The sequence below is a fragment of the Lissotriton vulgaris genome, chromosome 7 (genome assembly GCF_964263255.1).
Source record: "Lissotriton vulgaris chromosome 7, aLisVul1.2, whole genome shotgun sequence".
Taxonomy (NCBI): Eukaryota; Metazoa; Chordata; class Amphibia; order Caudata; family Salamandridae; genus Lissotriton; species Lissotriton vulgaris.
In genome coordinates this window covers 1205293183-1205315803 of record NC_141695.1, presented here as the reverse complement: position 1 = coordinate 1205315803, position 22621 = coordinate 1205293183, and the positions used below count along the sequence as shown (strand labels likewise).

The 22621-nt window shown below is 48.0% G+C and overlaps 1 protein-coding gene across 6 annotated transcripts in view; it reads left to right on the top strand.

The window, feature by feature from the left end:
• LOC147703187 (uncharacterized) overlaps positions 1 to 22621 on the top strand; it is a 901849-nt gene that overhangs the window by 115575 nt on the left and 763653 nt on the right. For 5 of the 6 annotated variants that reach the window (XM_086931719.1, XM_086931718.1, XM_086931717.1 and 2 more), the window contains exon 2: positions 15179 to 15447. In XM_086931719.1, coding sequence (XP_086787845.1) covers positions 15209 to 15447 — 239 coding nt within the window. In that variant the 5' untranslated portion in view covers positions 15179 to 15208. Of the gene's footprint in view, positions 1 to 15175; positions 15448 to 22621 lie in introns of all 6 variants that reach the window. The other variant, XM_086931716.1, reaches the window with a different exon arrangement.

Sequence of the window (22621 nt, the reverse complement as noted above, 5' to 3'; positions counted from 1 at the left end):
TAGTACTTGTAACTTACGAACCCACAGAGCCATGTCCCTAGAACCCAGCCAGTAATCCAGCCTGGACCAGCTATTGTGAGACGCTGTTGTGTGTGGCGCCTGGCGCGTCGGTGTGTTGCAACCTCCAGAGATCCGCTAAGGCCAGGTCCTCCATCATGTGACCCACCATCAGCCTCGACTGCTTGTGCTGCTCTAACGAATGAGAGGAGCGGTCCAGCCCGTCCTGTAATGTCACGTTCCAGTCCCCCCCGCATAATGTGTGCTGGTATGTTTTTGCAAATGACCCCAGACTTCCCGAAAGAATTCTGGAGCGTCAGTGTTCGGTCCATATACGTTAAGGAGTGTCACCCGTTGGCCCCTCAATGTACCCGTCACAAGCACGTACCTGCCAGAGGGATCATGCGTCACGTGCTGTGCCTCAAAGTTAACCCCTTTCGTAATCAAAATAAGCACCTCTCGGGAGTAGGAGGAATAGGAGGCCCTGTATGTTGACTCCGCCCATCTCGACCCCAAGTGTGTGTGTGTGTGTGTTTTCGGTGCGAGGTGTGATTCCTGTATGGATGCTATATCAATGTTCCATCTGGTAAGACTAGCAAAAACCTGTCTGATTTTCTGAGGCCGCGAGAACCCTCGTATGTTCCAAGTAAGAACGCTCAAGCACAGTCTGCCCTCATTTCTAGAACCTGGTGACATCAGATAATGCAAAACATCTCATCCCTGTACATTCCAATGCTACATGTGGTGTCTGCCCATTCTCAGTATAAGGAACATACGTACTAATGGCAGTCCATCTCGGTGGAGAACCTAGGAAGTTATACATATGCAATGCTTTCGGTCTTCGTAAACATTCAAACATCCCCCCTCCCCTGATCCCACCCACTCCAGCAACCCCAACCTGCCGAAGCCATAGCCCCTCAGAGCACAAATCCCACAAACACATAACCAACAATTCAGTGCCCATTCTGAGAACTCGTGGTGGGTATTACCCTCATGGAGGACCGCCAGGAGCACAACCCTTCACCCGGTGGACGGGTGCAGGCGATACTATGAAAACTGTACATATTTGTAATACATGTGTCCATTGAACGGCTGTCCCCTCACCCCTTCAACGACTCCGTAGTATTACTCAAGTAGCAGCGCTGTTATAGGGGCAGCACAGCGAAACCCTGACGCCATCAGACGTTTGTGCTAGTTACAAGTCCCATATCGCCCCGCGTCCATATCGCCCCCACACAGCAAGTGCGTGGTCGCAGGTAGCCAGTTCAATTGAGGCGTGCAGGAGCGAGCGCACATCTGCAAGGTTCCTTACCGCAATGTTGTGTGCAGCGTAGTGTTGAATGCACTTCCGCCCCCATTGCCCCATTGCTCTCGACAGGAGGGTTTACGAGCTTACTTATGGGGAAGGACCTGGACATTCGCCTTGAGCGCCAGAAAATGCACCATCCTGACTTGACTTAATGAACAAATACACCGTGGGGAGAGCATGGTAGTATGGGTCAGCCACGGGTAACGGTCACAGTCAAATGACAGAAGTGTACTTCAGCCCTCGCTACCCCAATGGATACCAGCCCTTCTGATATACAGAGGTTCGATTAAAAGCGCCATAGCCTTCACTTTAGGAGTCTGGCACCAGGCGGAACTGCCCAGTACGGCTTAGAGCGGCCATGTAGCAATCCATGTTAGCCATCTTTACAGCAAAACTCACCGCTGTCCGACGAGGGATACCGCCGGTGGCGTCAGTCCGAGACCCTGTGTTGATCATTTTGCGACTCCGATCTCGACTCGCGCTGTACCTTCTTAACAAAGTCTTGGGCCGCTTTGTGTGTTGCCAGCACGATTGTCTTCTCCTTCCACACCACTCGAAGTCGGGCTGAATATAACATTGAGTAGACAATGTTCAGATCACGCAGCTTAGCTTTCACGGAGGTGTATTCCTTATGTGCCTGTTGGACTGCGACCGTGTGATCCCGGTAGAACTCTAGGGAGTTGCCCTGATGGGTGATTTTGCCTTTTTCCCTTGCGAGCCTGAGGATCGTGTCCCTGTCCCGATAATTGAGTATCCTCGCCACAATTGGCCTAGGCGATGCACCGTGCGGTGGCCTGGGGGCTATCTATGGGCCCGCTCCACTATGAAGATTGGCGACAAGGCCTCCGCGCCAAAGATCTTTACATAGATTTTCGACGTAGTGCTCCATCCGCCCAGTGTTGGTCGACTCAGGCAGGCCAGTGATTCTCACGTTATTGTGCCTCGAACGCGCTTCCAAATCCTCCTCCTTCGCTTTAATCACCTCCAGGATTCGTTCCATTCCCGCGCATTTGGTGGTGGAGGTTCGTGCTTCGTCTTCAACGGCCGATATTCTCGTCTCCGCCTCATCTAAACGTTCGCCATGCTTCTCCTGCCGAGCGGCCATGCTATCCATTCTGCACGTCAGGTTGTCCAGCTTACCGTTTATATCCTGCAGATTCGACTGAATTGCCAAAAGGATCTTCTCCATGTTGCTGTTTAGCATTGGTTCGGTAGAGCCGCCGGACTCCACCACCTCCTCTGCAGGCTTTGTCGCCTTTCTGTTGTCAAATGATATCTTTGATTGTTGTTTATCAGGTTTCCCCATAGTGGCGGCCGGAGAAGTCGCTTTCCTGAATGTGGACCCAGACGCCCTCGTGACTCTGACCGCCGTCGCCGCGATGCACCGGCAAGGGTAGCGATTAGCTGCACGTGGTATCGACTCTGAGACTGGCAAAATGGCCTCCAGGTGCCCCTCGCCAGATCGTGTAGGCTATGGGGGGGACGTGGTCAGGCGACGCCAGCAGCAACGCGATCTAAGGCGACAGGGAGCGCCTGTACCTCCGGTTGGGTCCCCACCTCAGTCAGCAGGATGTGGGAGCACGGCCCACCTTGCGAGACACTGTCGCAGAAGTTGCTCGTGAATCCGGCGAACCTCCCGCCGGTTCGTTAGGTTGTGCGGTGACGATACGCCGTCAGAGCAGTCCGTAAGCACTTACGCCCAGCAGTGACACATCCAGCGGTGATCCCCCGTTGATCCGCCGGGCGGCGAGCCCAGCCCGGCCGAGTCTGTATTCACTGGCGCGAAGGCGACGGCGGCGCCACTCCGGCATGACGCGCCGCCATGTTGTCAGGCGCGTGGTTCAGGGTGACGGCAGAATCAACTGGCCGTACTCGGGGGGGGGGGGGGGGGGGGTGAAAGCAAATCACAATAATCACTTGGGTCCGGTAAGCAGGTTAGGTTCTTACCCCCGGATTGCGGATGCTGGTTTAGTAGGCCGATCCCACGCCGAGGCTGCCGTGCATGTCGGAGGTCCGCAAGCCGATGTCGGCCATGTTGTCAGGCGGGCCGCTGCGTACTACAATGTTCACGGCAAAAGTCCAAAAAACAGGAGTAGCGGTCGAGTCTCTCCACGTCTGCTGATGCTCCACATCTTCCCCCACACGTGGATGGTCGTGGAGAGTGGGTTAGCGGGGTTGGAGCGCCAATAGATCACATTGTTGGTGATCGCCCGGCGGAGCTGCAGTTCAGGCAGCCATTCCGCTGTGCGCCCCCTAGCGCCTACTGGGTAGGCGTAGTTAGAAGCACCAGTTGAGTACGTTAGCTGAATGTATATATGAATGTATATATTTTATTCATTTTAACCATTGTATGGCTAAGAAACCATATCAATGCTTTTACAGTATTTCGCAATCCTCATTTTACTGTACGCACTTTTTATAATAACTAGTCTTGCAATTGTGGCAATTCCTTTCTCTTGCATGAGAAGAAAGACTGTTCAATAAATAATACCTTTTTATTAAAAACGCCGTCTCTATTCTCTGCATCTTGGTGAAAGTAATCTGCACAACTGACTGAGTGAAATAACTGTCTATTGTTTCACACGACTCTAGAGATTGACTCTTATTCTAAGGAGCAAAGTTGTCATGTTTATGCGGTTGTTGGAAAACTGAATCCCTTCTTGTCTGTGCCAGGGAAGCTGATCACTTCCTATTCAGTCAAGAAAGTTTCCAGTGACCTCTGAGCTAGTTGGTAACAAACCCAATTAAGTTTAGCATAGTCAGTAGATACCTGGAAGACCGCACTTCTACGTCTATACTGCTGTTTGTTATTCCAATGCGCAGGGCCCATAGGGAAAATAGGAACTACACTACAACCTCAACGACCGCCTCAACTTCTACACTCCCACCCGCCAGCTACGATCGACCAGCCACGTCCTCGCCGCCGTCCCCCGCATCTGAAGAGCCACAACGGGAGGAAGATCCTTCTCCTACCTGGCCGCCAAGACGTGTAACTCCCTCCCCACCCACCTCCGCCTGACCCAAGACCACGCGCCTTCAGGAAGCAACTCAAGACCTGGCTGTTCGAGCAGTAGCGGATCCCCCCTCCCCAAGCGCCTTGAGACCCTCCGGGTGAGTAGCGCGCTATACAAATACAAATGCTTTGCTGCTTTCAGACAGCCACTTACAGTGCCATAGTGGCGTTTGCCGGGTGGGTGTCCTCTCCCAGCCTGTGCATTTCGTAGCCTTGTTCCATGCATGTAATGTAATGACAGTCGCTGGTAGAAGATGTGTTCGCGTGGTGCCTCTGTATAAGTAATACAGTATATTGTGTGAGGATAGTTTGTCGTTCTAAGACATATGTGGGATGGTCTGCCTGGGCATGTAGCCATTCATTAATTGGGGTTACGTGTTCGTCCCAATAATAGGCCTCTAGATTAGGGAGTGAGATTCCTCCACTATATTGATGGCACTGGAGAGTGGTCAGTGCTATTCTGGGTTGTTTACCGAGCCAGAGAAAGGCCCTGAGATCTGAGTGAATTCTTTTCAGAAGCGGGTCCTGGAGTAAATAGTATTCGTTCTGTAGGGCGTATAAGTATTTGGGGAGAATAATCATTTTGTAGATAGCCGCTCGACCCAGGAGTGTGAGCGGTAGCTGTCGCCAGCGGTCCATGTCTGCTGTGGAGTTCACCATGATCCTTTCTATGTTTTTCTGGAGCAAGAGTTTCCTATCAAGGGTGATGTAGATCCCTAGGTATTGAAATCCTACTGTTGTCGTTATTAGTTGTCTAGGCAATGTTGTCCAACGGCCACTGTCACTAGGATCGACTTATGGCAGTTTATGGTATAGCCGGAGTATCTGCCATAGCACTCCAATTCTATGAATAGCTCCGGGATAGTGGTTACTGGGCTGGTTATGTATAAGAGCACATCATCTGCGTAGAGGGACAGCTTCTCTTGTGCCTGATCCGTACCAGTTCTACTGAAACCAGTGATCTTTGGATTTTGCCGGACCCTCGCTCCAGGATCTCAATGGTAAGTGTGAATAGGAGGGGCGACAGGGGGCAACCCTGTCTCGTCCCCCTCTGGATCTGAAATTCTTGCGACAGTCTCCCATTCACCTTCACTTTAGCTCGCGGCGCAGTGTAGAGGCGTTGGACCCAGGTCTGAAATTTTGGGCCAAAGCCAAATTTTTTAAAAACACCTTTCAGAAACGGCCAGTGGACCGCGTCAAAGGCCTTCTCTGCATCGAGGGAGAGAAACCAATGTGGCGGTTCTCTATTTCTCACCTCCTGGAGCCAGTTGTGGGTGCGTCTGAGGTTTAGTGGCCCTGTCCGGTAGAAAGCCGGTTTGATCCAGATGTATTAAGTCCGGGATCACCGCTCTCAATCTCAGTGCCAGGACAGTCGCGAGGAGTTTCACCTCGGTATCTAGGAGGGAAATGGGTCAGTAGGATGCACAATCCTCTCGCGATTTGCCCTCTTTGTGGATTGGTACAATTGTTGCCATGGTGAGGTCAGGGGGAGCCTCCCCTCTTGATATGCTCCTAGGAAAAGGTTCTTCAGGTTTAGAGCCAAGATGTCTGCCGTGCACTTGAAAAATTCTGCCGGAAAACCATTTGGACCCTGTGTCTTCCCAGCTCGTTGTCTGGCAATGGCCATGGAGACATCCTCTACCGGGATGCCGGCCTCAAGGGCCTCAGGGTCCAGTTGGGGTAGATCGATCTGATCCATGTATTGGAGGGCAGCTTCGCACGAGCCTAGGTCCCTGGCAGTGTAGAAGCATTCATAGTGGGTAGCAAAGGTCTCTGTGATGTGTATGTCTGTGCTGGCAAGCACCCCTTCTACATCTGACTCGTTCTACCCATATTGCTGCCCGTTCCTTTCTGCTAAGCCACGCCAGGAGTTTGCCTGACTTGTCCCCAACATCGTATAGGCGGTGAAGGGTGGCCAGGCTCTGAGTCTTTTCCTCATCAATTACTAATTCCCTATACTGTCGTTGTTTATCCACTAACCTCTGCAGGGTCTCTAGACTTTTTGTAGCCAGATGTTCTCTCTCCAGTTCCACTATGGCCCTCTCGACTGCCGCTACTTCCCCCAGGGGTTTCCTCCGTTCCTCTCCCAGCCGGTTTGTATTTTGTCTCATCACTGGTTTCAAAGCTTCCCATAAAGTTACCCCTACCCCCCCCCCCCCCCCCCGAGTCCACTGTTCCTTCATTTTCGGCTATGTACACCCTTACATCCGCTCTCACACCTCTGTGTACCGTTGGGTTTTTAAGGACCCATGCAGCGAGGTGCCAAGAGGCCCCTTCAGCCCCCCGATTCTGGCCCATTGTCACTAGCAATGGCGAGTGATCGGAGATTCCCCTGGCCCTGTATTCTGCTACAGCATCCACGGTCCAGTCCAGTCTGGACATGAATATGTAGTCTAGTCTTGAAAATACTTTGTGCTGCTGATTAGAACGAATAGGACAATTGTTCCGGGTGCCGCCATCTCCATATATCAGTAAGGCCTATAGTAGTAATCCTCTGGGCCAGGGGGGTGTGGCTTCCCCTAGTGGGTGGCACTCCAGATCGGTCCATCTCTCTATCCATTACATCGTTAAAGTCTCCGCCTACTATTTGGATGGTGTCAGCAGTGTCGAAGTATGTTGGCCAATGTCCTAAACGTGCTCGTCTGCAGTTTGGGCGGTGCGTACACTGATATCAACGTGTATGTGCGTCTACGCCATGTCCCCTGAACCCCTACACAGGTCCCCAGGGGGTCTACCCAGGATCGCGTGATACAGAACGGGGAAGTGTTCTTTATAAGGATTGCTACCCCTCTGGAGTCAGATGTGTATCCCGCATGCGCCAGAACTATGCCGCCCCCTGGCTTTGAAGGCGCATTTGGTACCCTTGAGATGTCTCTTGTAGGAAGATTATATCAGGGCTTATTCTTTTAAGGTAGGCATTTACTCGACCTCTTTTATTCTGGTTACCAAGTCCGTTCACATTCCATGTCAGGACACTTAGTTTCCCGTATTCTGCAGATTGAGTTACTAATGCACTTGCCATATTAGGGTGAAATCAAGGTAGTGTGGACAGTGAACGGTGCTGGAGTGTTGCATGCCGTGCCAAGGTCAATGACTGTGTTCAACCAACAATTCCCCCTCCACCCTCCCTCCCAACTTCCCTTTAACAGAACTGTTCGAAAATTCCCCATCCCCACCTCCCCCTCCCTACCTCCCTACCTTTCCCTCCCCTTCATCCCATCCGTACAACAGTTGACGTAGAGGACTTCCAGGTGGCAAAGGTCTTTCTCCCTCCCATTTGCAACCCCAACTAGGTTATCTCAAGGGCCCTAGACTCGGGTTCCCAGCAGGCCACACGGGGCTCGGCTGTCCAGCCAGCCACGGGACGGGTCTGCCTGGACAGCCGCTCCGATGTTGAGTGGTCGCCAAGGCTAGGAGGGTTACAGCCTGGTATTTCGGACTACCCCTTCCTCCAGTCACCACCTCTTCTCCAAGCGCTCAGCCCCCGCAGCTCTCACCCAGAGGCAGGATAGTCGGCAGCCGGGAAGCAGGGCTCTACGGGACGCCCTCTATGTCCCGGCGATCGCCGGAGGCTCCATCGTTCCTGGTGTCTGGTCCCGGCAGGTGGGGGGGGGTCACAGGGTCGCTCCGTCCCCGACCAGGATCAGTTTCGGGCAGGCGGTATCTCCCCACGCAGCAGGTTCCGAAGTCGGGACGCTGCAAGGTTCAGGCCGCCGGAGCTCTGGTGGCCGCCATCTTGGTGTAGGGAATCTGGGGCCAGAGGTTTCATTCCGGATTTGGCCCGTTGTCGGAAGGATTTTCTCGTTTCTTTAGTCAGCGCCGACTCAGCTCCCGGTCCGATCTTCAATTCCCTGACTTTCTTTCGGGTAAATCGTTATTTTCGGCGGATCCACGCAGAGGCACGTCCTACCCGGCCATGCAGTTGGCCACGCCCCTTCACAAATCTCTTTTTGATGGTGAAAACAGTTATGAAACAGAGTATGATGGCTTTATGAATCTCACTTATCCCCGTTGTCATATGAGATCTGTCCAAGAATTGCTGCAGAACCAGTGACTGGGAGGATGTAGCAATTGTTACAGAGAAGGTTCAGAGGGAGATGTAAGTGTGGAAAGCGGAAAACAGCACTGCAGGAAATTGAGCAGCAGGCCCCTCAGTGACTATTACAACAGATGTGTTCTTCACAGGTTGGTATCGCAACACAAGGAAGATCAGGGGTGTATGAAACCCAGAAAGAGCAGAAAGTACATAATTGCCCTAGAACTCAAAACCTACTTCCTTACTTCAATAACCTTTCACAAATGCTTCAAAGGAAGGTTTGTACAGATACAGACAAAATGTCAATGTTTTGCCACCAGCAGGGTAAACCAGCATAACTGCTGTCCAGATGGAGTAGCACATATGAATATGAACATAGCATATAAACATATCACTTGGCCAAACTTATGCCAGAACATTAAAGGGTTGTAAGATGCACTCCCAACGTACTCGCTGTTTCAGCCAAAATTCCACCGAAGTTTGTAGTTCAGGACTATGTAGGTGTGCATGCCTGTTGACCGCTCCGCCAATTGTGCTGCAATTTTAACTGAACATAAGGGAACCACATTTTTGGTACTGTACAGGCAGCACAGCCGCAAAACTGAATGAATCCAATCAATTAAATGTTCAATTCATTTTCTTCTCTTCCATTTTCCACTCCTTTTTTCTTTTCACCATTTTTCATTTTTCTTCAATCCATTTTATTCATCTACCACGCAGAGATTTTCACAAACATAGGAAGGGTGGTTGCCGCGTGCCACGTTTTCTTTATTAAAAGAACCCAATGCCTTCAAGGATTGTTCCCTTCATCAGGGACATCTAAAAAAAAATAAAGACATTCATATATATGACCATCATTATTTGTACACATATGGTTCAGTGACAAGCTTCTTCAATCCGTTTTACTCTAGTCATTGCCTTTATTCCAACTCAGTTAATCACCACCTGTATTTCAATAAAAATAAACTTATGCCAGGTCTACAAAAGAAGCAGTTAAATTAGGCAGGCATGTAACCTGAGTGGGTACTAAATCGGGCTGTTTTGCAAAGAATATTCCAAGAGTGGGCTGTGCCACAAATTGACCTGTTTGCAACCAATGCATTTGTGAAATTCTAAGTCTTTGTATCTAGTAACCAACACCACATACCCCAAGCAAATGCCATATTAGTAGACTGGTAAGGAAATTTGCCTATGCTTTTCTCCAAATTCCACTTAGTACCTATAGTGGTGAGCAAGTGCAGATGGACAACCAAGCTAACCATCCTGCCAGCCCCACTGTGGGCTGGAGAGACCCATTGTTTTCTGTCTTGGCAGAAATGGCGCAGGGCAAAATAATAAAGATATTAGTCTTTCAGAATCTTCTGACATACCTGGAGACTGGGCCACTTTTATAAATGCACTTCAGGTAAGTGCATCTGTGCTATACTGGTAGCCAAAAGCTTGTTCGAGCTAACTCCCATGTTGCCAAACTTGGCACTGAAATTCTGGGCTACGCTGTTTGAGAATCTGATAAACAAGTGGCCTTTAGGGCCTACTACGGGGCAATTTACACATGTGGGGGGAGAACCAAGCTGCCATCCACTCCTATCTTCGGCATTGCCTTTGGACATCATTAGATTCATAGCTCACTCATATGAAGATGCCCTTCACCTTAGCTGAACTTTAGAATAAATCTGATTTATTGTGTGGTGTTCAAAAGGAATATACACAGCAAAGCTGCCTACATCATGATGCCGGCAGAACTTAGCTGAACTTTAAAGAGCTCCAGGAGGGCTCTCGTTAGGCAGGCCCACCGGGCCCGGGGTCTACCCTATCTCCTTTTTATACGATTTTCTGCCCTTACATGAAAACCACCTGCTTGGGCTCTTTAACTCCCTCACTCATAGTACTTGTCTTACACCTACGATGTGGGACGTGGAAATCTCATCCTTAACTCTGCAAGGACCCTACTCTCTGCTATTCTTAGGCCCATAGTGCTGTTATATATTGACTCAGAGATATACTAAAATGCTTATCAATCGCTTAGAGCCTCTTATCTACATTGATTGACCCTGATCAAGGGCTTCATTTAACACCGAAGGGCCCAGACAACACCAGGCCCCTTGCTTACTTGGTAGAAAAGGCCTATATGCATCTCTGCCCTTCGATGCAGAGAGGGTGTTTGATGGGGTTAGCTGGGCCTTCTTGCGAGCTGTCCTCAAGATAGGGTTGGGTCATGTCATGGTTAGTAAGATAATGGCTATGAAACCATCAGAGAGAGAGGGTGTAAGGCACTCTTATTCCCCCGGGTTACGTATGCAAAACAAAAGAAGTGTCATATGCCAAAGTGTCTATATAGAGACACAGCGGCAAAGACTGTGGAAAGGACTAGAAAGATACCCTCTTATTGACACATTGGAAACCTTCTAGGGTTTTATGGGAAGCCCTCACTCACCAACCTGGTTGGTGACATGCTTCATCATCGGGCCCACCAGGAGAAGCAGAGTGCCTCCCTGGTGTGCTACAACGCCAGATTACTGCGGAGCTGGATTTTGTGACAGTGGTGTGAAAAGTGATGTTAAAATTGTCTAATGCTGTACCAATCTAAATGATTTATTTACTGGTCAGTTTATACATGGTTAAAAAAGGTATGTGTGGAAGAACTACCACAGATTATGATGGGTGTTTCCACTTAAAGTGGGGTCAACATGTTTCTGCCCTTTCTAAGTGTAAGAATTACGTGGGCATTCGTCAGGACCGTGTAGCGTGTACCTTGGCGGTATGGGCGCGCTAAGGCCCACCCTGACCAAAGGACGTGAAAGTTAAAAACGGTTTGTGTAAAAAGGTGCAAAACGGAACACAAACCTTCTCCTGCTCCGGACCCCGTGGATCAACGGGGTCCGGAGCAGGAGAAGCTAGGTGCTAAGAGGGTGCTAGGCGTTGCGGGCAGTGTGACATTTTCGCCTCCACCCCCCTCCTGTGACCCATGGGGCGTGGATCTTTTACTACACAAACTATACAGATTCCTCTGAGTGGAGGTAAATCCCACAACTTGTGGTTTGTGTTCTGTTTTGCGCCTTTTTACACTTAAAACAGTTTTTAACTTTCACGTCCTTTGGTCAGGGTGGGCCTTAGCGCGCCCATACTGCCAAGGTACACGCTACACGGTCCTGACGAATGCCCATGTAATTCTTACACTTAGAAAGGGCAGAAACATGTTGACCCCACTTTGTGTAAACTCCCATCATAATCTGTGGTAGTTCTTCCACACATACCTTTTTTTAACCATGTCTAAACTGACTAGTAAATCATTTTGATTGGTACAGCATTAGACCGTTTTAACATCACTTTTCACACCACTGTCACAAAATCCAGCTCCGCAGTAATCTGGCGTTCTAGCACACCAGGGAGGCACTCTGCTTCTCCTGGTGGGCCCGATGATGAAGCATGTCACCAACCAGGTTGGCGAGTGAGGGCTTCCCATAAAACCCTTGAAGGTTTCCAATGCGTCAATAAGAGGGTATCTTTCTATAGTCCTTTTCACAGTCTTTGCCGCTGTGTCTCTACAAAGACACTTTTGCCTATGACACTCTTCTTTAGTAAGATAATGGCTTCATACATTGCAGACTACAACCATCCGGGTGACCGCCCAAGCTACTGCTTCCATTCTGCCACAGTGGGGTACCCAGCATGGAACTGTTTGGAAGTGGTAAACATATGGCCCTGTTGACTCTGAGTCCCCCACCACTTTTCTGGCAGTGGTACAGAAGTTACAGGAGTTTTAGCTAGCCTCGGGTTACAAGATCAATATGTCAAAATCTCAGGCAATTAACCGTACCATTTTGCCTCCTGGGACTGCAGGACTTTGCTCCTTTTCAATGGTCTACTCATCCTATCCAATACTTTGGTCTTACAACCACAAGCTCCTTGCAGACCTGGACCTGACCTAACTGGGCCAACTATCGCATGGCCATCTTATAAGACCTGTGGCCATTTCTTGGCTGGGTCGGGTGAATGAAGTCAAAATGGAAATTTTAACCTGCTTTCTCTATCTTTTTCAGGCCTGCCTGACCTTTATCCCAGCAGTGGATATCTGCCGAATGCAGAGGCATCTCCGTTCCTTTATATGGAACGTGATGCAACCCCGTATTTCAAATACCCCGCTCATGCTTCGTAGACATCAATGGTCAGGCGTGCCCCAATCTTCTTGACTACTATCGAGCAGCTAATTTACGGCTAATTTCTGAATGGGTGGTTAAGGAAAGTGAAAAGCACTGGTTCCATATGGGCTGAGTGGAGTGGTGGCCTGCTGGCCATGCTGGTAGTCAGCCTTGTTGCCAAAGTGACATCAACTGTGCATCGCTTATATTGCGAACCCTACTCTGCATGTGCCGTAGATATGGGATTGGGTGTCCGTTAAGTGCGACTTGACCTCATTTCCCTCCCTGAATACCCCGCCCCCCAAATCCCCTTTCAACACTGCAGGAGTGCCTCGATCTCACACCATTTGAGATGGTAGTTCGCCAATTTGAAGGCTCAAGGGTTCTGATTTCTAAGTCCTGTATTGTCCTCCCAACAGTCTCTCCTCCCTAGCCACCAGTATCAGACGACATGTTTGTTGAATAGTGAGGGAGACATCATCCAGGATCTATGGCAACTTTTGTAGCGCAAAATCCCCAAAACACTCAGAATTTTGCTACAGGCATTGGCTTACAAGCTGATATTCCAAAGGTATTACTTCACACCTTGCTTGTGCACTGTTTCCTGCAGCGCCTACTGCTTGTTGGGGGTGTGGGACACAAGAGGGGTATTTCAAACATACTTGGTGACATGCCCCAAATACACACTCTTCTGGAGGGAGGTTCTGGGACACATTAAAAAACACTCTTGGGTTTCCGATTCCAACAGACTATTGCACGATTATTCTAGGCCTCCGCTCGACCACACTAAAAGCATTGAAGCAGTAAATAAACTTTAGGCAGAATATACAGGCCTCTCACGGTGCACCCTCCCATGCCAGAGTATAGCATCCTGATCTGGATCTTCCTTTACGTTCTGGGACGTGTAGTCCAGATTTAATAATGGGATAACAAGAACTTCAAATCCAAGGATGCAGCAAGCATTGAAAATGCGATAGGTCTCGCCTTTTATTAACTTAAAGCAATTTGCTTTGCTATACAGTACCATTATCAAAGCAAATGCCTTTAACTTAATCAAAGACGAGACCTATTGCATTTTCATTGCTTGTTTTACTTGGAGTGGGCCAGTCATCACTCCTGGACTTGAAATGAAAATTCATTCTCGATCATTTCCACTCTTTTTTTTTTTAATTTATCTGGTTTGACTACCTCTGTCGTTTGGGTTAAAAATTAGGTTTGGCTCTGCCATGTTTGGTAGGCCTGCAGTGGGCTGCTAATGATGCTAGATAGCCCATTTCCTCTGAAGAGAGTGGTCCATGCCATGGTGACAGATGGGCCAGGAAGTTTATGTGCATGGTCAAAAACCAGAGCAGCTGGTTTCCATCAGAGGAAAAGAAGCATTGAAAATGCAATAGGTACGCCTTTGATAAAGTTAAAAGCCATTTGCTTTGCTAATGGTATTATATAGCAAAGCAAATGGCTTTAAGTTAATAAAAGGTGAGACCTATTGCGTTTTTAACGCGCGTTTTATTTTTGAATCCCCTCTCCTCGGCTCCTCGTTACTCTCCTGCCCCTCCATGCTTATTACAACTTGCCATAATCCTTGCTTTGCAAAATCCATCCCCTGCTGCTCCCTTGCACTTTTTTTATTTTAATTTCTTTTTATTTTATTAGTGTTTAGTGGTGCCTGCGAGGGCTGTTTACTATAAAGGGCTTGGAGCCCAGCCATTGTTTACCTTTTTGTTGGCATCATTCTCTTTTCTTTGCTGCCTCCTAAATGGCCAGTGTGTGCTGGGTGTTGCTTCCTTTTCTGTCTGTGGAGCATGGACCAGGCACAGATTGATTTATCTTAATTAGTGTCAATCTGCTGCTCGCTCTGTGATTGAGGTACTAATTCTGCTTCCCCTAAACCTCCCAGCCACTCCTACTCAGTGTTGCTTCTTCTCCTTCCCATCCCAACTCAGCCAACATCTGCGAGAGTCGACCAAGCTCACCGATTTCCAACTCAGAAATAGCTTTCGTTTAAACCTCCAACAGCCTATTTGCCTCTTCTCACAAGCAACTTAATATCATTCTGTCATTATAGAGTACTCCGCTTGACTCTGTGCCATTTCGATCCACTCCTTGCCACTCCACTCAAATGTATTTTGTTTGTATATAGCGCTTACTACCAGTAACGAGGCATTGAAGTGCTTTGCGGCAATCCATGCCTCTCCACTCAGTGCCGCTCCTCACCATGCTCCGCAGCACGGTGCCACGCCTCTCCAACAAAGCCAATAGATCTCACATAGCTAAGACCTACTCGTTGTTCCAATGCTTGTTGCAATTTGCTGCAGCATCTTTGCTTCAGTACGCTTTTATACACCTTTTTTCCTTTTTAATTTTTGTCTCCTTGCATTATCACACTAGGGCTCCTGTGATTGGTATGCATGTGTGATGCATGCACATCTATACATTGCGTTCTTTAAAAAATTGTGAGGCTGTACAATATAGTAAAAAAGCACTGGAAAAGTGAAGAGGCACCCTGTAGCCGGAGGGTAATTTTTGTTTGCTACTTGTACAGTGCACAGTTCTCCTTGCTGTGATATTAAAATATTGTGATAATTGGTTATGATTGCGTAAAAGCATGAGATTTACAAGAATATAATTTACAGTAGTTTATTTATCTTCTGTTTTTTATTTATCTTCTGTTTTTTTGCTAGCAGATTTGATCACACAAGCCTCTTCGTCTAGTCATGTACAACGGGATCGGACTTCCCACCCCCCGGGGCAGTGGCACCAACGGATACGTGCAGCGTAACTTGTCCACAGTACGTCACAAGAAGGATCGCACAGACTATAAGTCTGAGGAAGAGCTGAGGAAGCTGGAGTCCCTGTTGGTCAAGAAACCCAACCAGGACATCCTGGACCACGAACGGAAACGCAAGGTGGAACTGAAATGCTTGGAGCTGGAGGAGATGATGGAGGAACAGGGGTAAGGTCTATTGAAACCTCTTCTCCTTAAATGCAGCTCTTGAAACACTGAGCATTGTCCTTTAAAAACAAGCATTGGAAATGCAATAGGTCTCGCATTAGGAAAGTTTGAGCGATTGGTATTGTAAATGACACTTTTTTTATTTGTGTTGGTTTTGAAAATAGCAAAATTAATAGCTTTGTCAGTTACAATGTCAATAGTTTTAATTTCGCAAATGTGACGCCTATAGCATTTGTAAAGCAATGTGTGTTGTATTTACGTGACGTAGCTGTGTTGATATTACAAATAACAATGGCTTTTAATTTTGTAAATAATTAATACTTAAATAAAAGTTATTGTAATTTATAATGGCAATACCTTAAACGTTTGTAAATAACTTTTGTGAAGATTATGTTCAGTGTATTTTATTGTGACGAAAATCCAAGAACATTGCATTTGCACCTACACACACAGCCACACATACACACAGCCACACATATAGATGATGTGGTGGTGGATCTGGGGGATATGGTGTTGGTGGATGTGGTGGTGGATGTGGTGGTGTTGGTGGATGTGGTGTTGGTGGATGTGGTGTTGGTGGATGTGGTGGTGGTGGATGTGGTGGTGGTGGATGTGGTGGTGGTGGATGTGGTGGTGGTGGATGTGGTGGTGGTGGATGTGGTGGTGGTGGATGTGGTGGTGGTGGATGTGGTGGTGGTGGATGTGGTGGTGGTGGATGTGGTGGTGGTGGATGTGGTGGTGGTGGATGTGGTGGTGGTGGATGTGGTGTTGGTGGATGTGGTGTTGGTGGATGCGGTGAATGTGGTGGTGAATGTGGTGGTGGATGTGGTGGTGGATGTGGTGGGGATGGTGGATGCGGTGGATGTGGTGGGGATGGTGGATGTGGTGGGGATGGTGGATGTGGTGGGGATGGTGGATGTGGTGGTGGTGGATGCAGTGGTGGTGGTGGTGGATGCAGTGGTGGTGGTGGTGGATGCAGTGGTGGTGGTGGTGGATGCAGTGGTGGTGGATGGGGTGGTGGATGTAGTGGCGGTGGATGGGGTGGTGGATGTAGTGGCGGTGGATGGGGTGGTGGGTGTGGTTAAAGTGTTGGTGGATGTGGTGGTGGTGGATGCGGTGGTGGATGTAGTAGTGGTGGTGGATGCGGTGGTGGATGTAGTAGTGGTGGTGGATGCGGTGGTGGATGTAGTGGTGGTGTAAGTGGTGGTGGACGTGTTAGATGTGGTGGTGGACGTGTTAGATGTGGTGGTGGACGTGTTAGATGTGGTGGTGGACGTGTTAGATGTGGTGGTGGATGTGGTGAAAGTGGTGGTGGATGTGGTGGTGGTGGTGGATGTGGTGGTGGATGTGGCGGTGGATGTCATGGTAGATGTGGATGTGGCGGTGGATGTCATGGTAGATGTGGATGTGATGGAGTATGTGGTGGTGGGTGTGGTGGTGGTGGATGCAGTGGATGTGGTGGTGGTGGTGGTGGATGCAGTGGATGTGGTGGTGGTGGATGCAGTGGTGGTGGTTGATGTGGTGGTGGTGGATGGGGTGGTGGATGGGGTGGTGGTGGGTGTGGAGATAGTGGTGGTGGGTGTGGTGATGGTGGTGGTGGTGGTGGTGGTGGTGGTGGATGCGGTGGTGGTGGTGGATGTGGTGGTGGGTGTGTATGTGGTGGTGGTGGATGTGGTGGATGCGGTGGATGTGGATGTGGTGGATGTGGTGGTGGTGGATGTGGTGGTGGATGTGGATGTGGAGGTGGATGTGGAGGTGGTGGTGGATGTGGTGGTGGGTGTGGAGGATGTGGTGGTGGTGGATGCGGTGGTGGTGGATGCGGTGGTGGTGGATGCGGTGGTGGTGGATGCGGTGGTGGTGGATGCGGTGGTGGTGGATGCGGTGGTGGTGGATGCGGTGGTGGTGGATGCGGTGGTCGATGTGGCGGTGGATGTCATGGTGGATGTCATGGTGGATGTGCAGGTGATGGTGGATGTAGTGGTGGATGCGGTGGTGATGGTGGTGGTGGGTGTGGTTAAAGTGTTGGTGGATGTGGTGGTGGATGTGGTGTATGTGGTGGTGGATGTGGTGTTGGTGGATGTGGTGTATGTGGTGGTGGATGTGGTGTTGGTGGATGTGGTGGTGGTGGTGGATGTGGTGGTGGTGTAGCTAGAGGGAGTAAGATAGAGAGAGAGGGAGCTAGAGGGAGCAAGGGAGAGAGACTATTGGCATTGCAAAAGTAGACCTCTAACCACTTATAAATAATGTAGGACAGTGGAAATACACACTTAAAGCCCACTAAGATCAGAAATCGCTAGGAAATATGCTAAAATTAACAGCGCGTGTTGAAATAATAGGAACATTGAAATATTTATCTTCACGAGTATCACTACAACTGATGGTATTCACGTTACTAACACGTCATGGCCAGTATCAGAAGAACACTGATTAATAAATGAATCCTTATGCTGCAATAGATCAATAGGTTGTTTGCATACTGGAGTTATGTTGTCAGTCGAGTTATTAAGAAGGGTGAAGCTAGACACATTTGCACTTTTTTTTTAATTAAGTGCTTTTAGGAGGAATAAGACGAGTGGGATGGAGGTGTAAAGGCGCAACATTTATTTTGAACATTTTACACAGAAGTCATCAAAAGTCCGTTTGTGAAGGGAACGTTTGCCAGCAGCGTGGTTTCTTTGCACTGACAAACTCATTTTAAACCGGCCTCAAGAGATCTTGTTTACAGTGACAAAATCCCGAGTGTTGGGAATAATGCTATGAATATAGGACAATCATTTAACAAGTCAGACATAATGAGAAAGGGGCAAGGAGAGGAAAAGGATATACACGGCTGCAGCCTTCCTACCACAAGCTTCTCCCAGCGTGCGCTCTGTAGCAGGCCATGCAGTGAATAATTAGGGGAGGAGATGTGCCGGCCTGAGTCAGAGCGCACGCTGAGAAGCTTGTAGAACCGGTTTGGTGAAAACAAGAGAAATCTGTGGGCAAGAAACTTGTGTGTGCCTATTTGTACGTTTAAATTTCAAGTCACTTCTGTGGTATTTTTAATAGATCTTGCCGTGTGTATTTAATAAACAGAGGACCGACTTACATAAAAAACCTTAGATGTTCTCTAGAAGTCTGACAAGTTGCTGATTTTGTGTTGATTGAACTTAGTTGATCGACTTGGCCCACTGTTATTCATGATTGTTTCTCCCTTTGCTTAAAAACAGATCACAAGTCAGTAATGTACTTTTCAATTATTTCATCGGAAAATGTAAGTCCGCATGAATGTAGTATTAGCACGTTTAATGGTCTGTGTGCCAAAGGATTAACTAAAGAATTGTTAACGGAAAGAAGCCTGCTTTCAAAGTGCCAACTTTTTTCGTACTGAGTTATTTCAGATTTTTCCATTTAGAAGCACTAACATATTGTGGAACTGCTACACAATTGAATTGTTTCTCAATAGCTCAGAAGGTCGATAGCTGAGTTGGCCTTTCCAGGTTTTGAATATGTGGTCCGCAGCATGCACACACGTCAGCAGTGAGCATGTTACTAAGCTAATTTCCCTGCATAAATCATCCATATGCATTTCTTAAGCAGATGTTACCCTGCAGCTTTATTCCTCATGTTAGGACCCTGTTTTTAAAAAGGTGAAGCAACAATTGCCTACAGTGACAAAATCCCGAGTGTTGGGCAAGGAGAAACACGAGAGACGGCTAGTGGCCGTCAAAGTGAAAGTACGGCCGGCTGAGGGCATTGCTGTGGGGAGGGGGGATGAGAAATGCGACACGGCGGGCAAGGGAGGGGGCGGAGCGGGGAGAGCGGCATGAGGGTGTGAAGCAGCAGGGGAGGAGTGCTGCTGGCGATTGACTGGCGATTTGATGATGTGCACGCGCATTTTAGGTCAATGCGCTTGCGCATTGACCTAAAAGCGCACGGGCACAGCATCAAATCGCCAGTCTAGGTAAAGCTTATTTAAGCCCCTATAGAGCTTCGCCAGCTATGCGCATGCGCACAGCAGGCGAGCCCTAAAAAAATAATAATAATATTCTTTAAGAGGCTATAAAGTGGCGCTCAGTGAGACATTAGTTGGGTAGTTTATTACATTTCCTGGATATGCTTGCTTTGCGCCTGTCCCCTATAAATTTTCAGGCTTGGATATTTTAACTCCAACATGACATCTAAATGTTACGAGCATTGTGCTGGCATGTGCTCGACTTCTGTTTTTCTATCCAACAAATTAACATCAACCAGAAGAAAATCTATTCTGGAGTTCTCCGATATTTTTTACTATAGAATGTGTAGCCTCTCTCTTTCCTTGCTCTTATACTCTGTATATCACACAGGCCAAAATCCTGTATTACATTTATTTAAGAGCTTTCTAATGTTAGGCGTACTTATGGTACTTCTGGCTCTAAATCACAATTGAAAATATTAAAATTGCCATCAATCAGGAAAGGTGCTAGGAAACCCAATAAATTAATCGTAGCTGTGGTACTCAATGGCTTTGTCCTCATAGTTCAGGCCATATTAGCACAGGTGGCGGTGCCCTGCCACAATAGCAATTTTCCAGTTAGCCTCCTGCCTCCAAAATCTCCCTTATGTTCTACCAGCTTCACTACAGCATTTCTTCTAACTACGAGTACTACACCTCATGCCCACATTCATTTGTCTGTACTGACCACTTGTTGAACCCAACCCTGTTTACTGAATTTAGTTCTACGTTCTGTCAATGTTAAATGGGATTCTTGGAGTATTATAATATGTAGGTGTATCTTTCAAATACTGGCATTTCCGGTTCTGCCTATTTTTTAGAGAGCAGGCCATTGACATTCCATGTCCTTATTTTAAGTTACAGACGTCTGTCCAAGTCCTATAAGTTTGAAAACATCACCCTTCTACCCTTACCCTCACTTTATTGTACCCAAAGGCAATGAGGATTTTTTTTTTAATAACACCGGCGTGACGAAAAGCTAATTATTTAAAGAGGACCTACACCCATGCTCCTCCTCAAATGTCCTATCAAATGTCTCAGGGGGAGTAGTTCCTCGTAAGTGGGAAAACCTTAGATAGGTGGAATTGGACAGCCCACCACCGGGTTTCCAGGAGATCCACCAGGTCCGATCTTGTTGCCCTCACTCACCTGGTAGGGTGTCATGCTTCATCAACGGGCTTCTAGTCAATTTGGCGCTGCAATGCCTGATGGGCCTGGGGGTGATTTGTCAGATCGTTTGATCTGTTCTAGCCGTTTGATGAGTGCATGTGAAGGGCTAGTGTAAGAGATAGGGTGGTGATAAAGGTGTGGATAAAATAGCCTCAGGTAACCAAAGGACATTTTTTTTTATCTGGTGGAAGTTCCTTGGCTAAATAAAAACAGTGGAGCTGTCTTCTAGTAACCATGTACTAAGACAACTATTAGTCAAGATGCCTCAATCTTCCAGGAGGGTCCAATTGCATTTCATAGGACCGAAGATGATTCACTCATACCCTATATTAATCAGTGTTGCACCCTTTAGATAGAAGTGTGGCTACTGGTGAAATACGATACTCCACGTGTCTTGATGCAGGCGGTCAATTCCACCTAGAAAAAGGAAAGCCAGTTCAAACTCGGGTGTAAACGAAACAATCTCAGTAGGTATTACACCGTGGTGGGGAATCTTCCTCTACATATTAGGAGACAGTTACTACATGCTCATAGTCACTATTGGTGTGTAAGCCCTACATAGTGGAGTTGTGTTCCACACTTGGAAACAAAGCGATCTGTACACCCACGAATGGTCCCTCCACAGCATTCGCGTTGTCGGCATCTATTTTTTTTTTTAAACTCTAGCGGCAACAGACCTTGCGGCAACAGCGCAAAGTCCTAACATGACAGCCATGTTGGCAGGATTGAGGGCCATGACATACGCTGTGCTTTTGGGGTATATTATTGAAGCTATATTTTGCAAAAATATATTGACTAGATTGATTTAGTAAGTGAACCCCTTTTAGTTGAGAAAATGAAACTTGTATATCCATATAAGAGGTCATATTATGGTAGGATCGCACAAAGGTCTTACTGGAAGAGCGCACAAGCTCAATATGTGTTCTATTGGTATAGACCACATGCGTACACTCCACATGTCGAGGTGGAGGAAGGTGACACTGCTCCGGTTCCGTTGCACAGTGCGATTGCTCACCGGACACGTGGCACCCAGAGAGCTGAAATAAATGCAGTGGATACCACTATCACCGCCTGGCAGAGGATAGGACATCTGGCATGGAAGTTGCCGTTGTACGCGCTGCATATGTATCTGGAGCATCATGCTGCCATGTCAGTAACCCACGAAGCGCCGTCAATGCGCTTACTTCACGAAGCGGCCCTTAGGCGCATGCTCTATATATATATCCAGATGGCTCGTTTATCACACAGGCCGATCTACAGTACGTCAGTAAACAGTCATTGCTATTCAGATTTGCAGTACATCGCCTGCGACTGCCGGCCAGGGTGCACTATACCACTTAACCACAAGAACCCCCCACACTGTTGTCTTTGCAGTTCGCACTTACTACTCCTACTAATAGACAGTTGATATCCAGACTTTATAAGATGATTAAAGATGAAAGCTTAAATTAATCAGATGGGAGCTGGGAAAGATGGAATGTGAGTTTGCTCGACCAGATCTCAGAGATGGATTGGAAATATGTCTGTGAATTGACGGGCACTCTCAGCATGAATGGAAATTTACGTATTTTACACTTTACATACATAAAGTATATTACACTCCTGTACATTGCATACATTCGGAATGCGTGCGTCTGATAACTGTGTGCGTTGCGGACAAGAGAATGCAGATTTTTTGCATTTAGCCTGGGGATGTAAGCGAGTGTTTTAAGTTTTGAGAAGCGGTCGACATGGTGGCTGTGGACCTTCAGTGCACTCTTTTTGTTTGCTCTGCTGCGTACCACACATTAAGGGTGTGAGCGGTAGATTTGTGGCTCTGCTACTAGCGACATGGAGAGTAGCAATTGTGTGGGGGGGGGCAGATGTCGTCCGAAAGTTGAACAGTGGCTAAAAGATCTGGTCTACTGTAGAGACAACCTGGAAACCTATGCGGAAAAACTGTCGACAATTTCGAGGCCGAGAGACATTTGGGAACCACTGCGCCTTTTTTTTACTAAATATGAGTGATTGATGCTGAGTGTTGATGTGAGA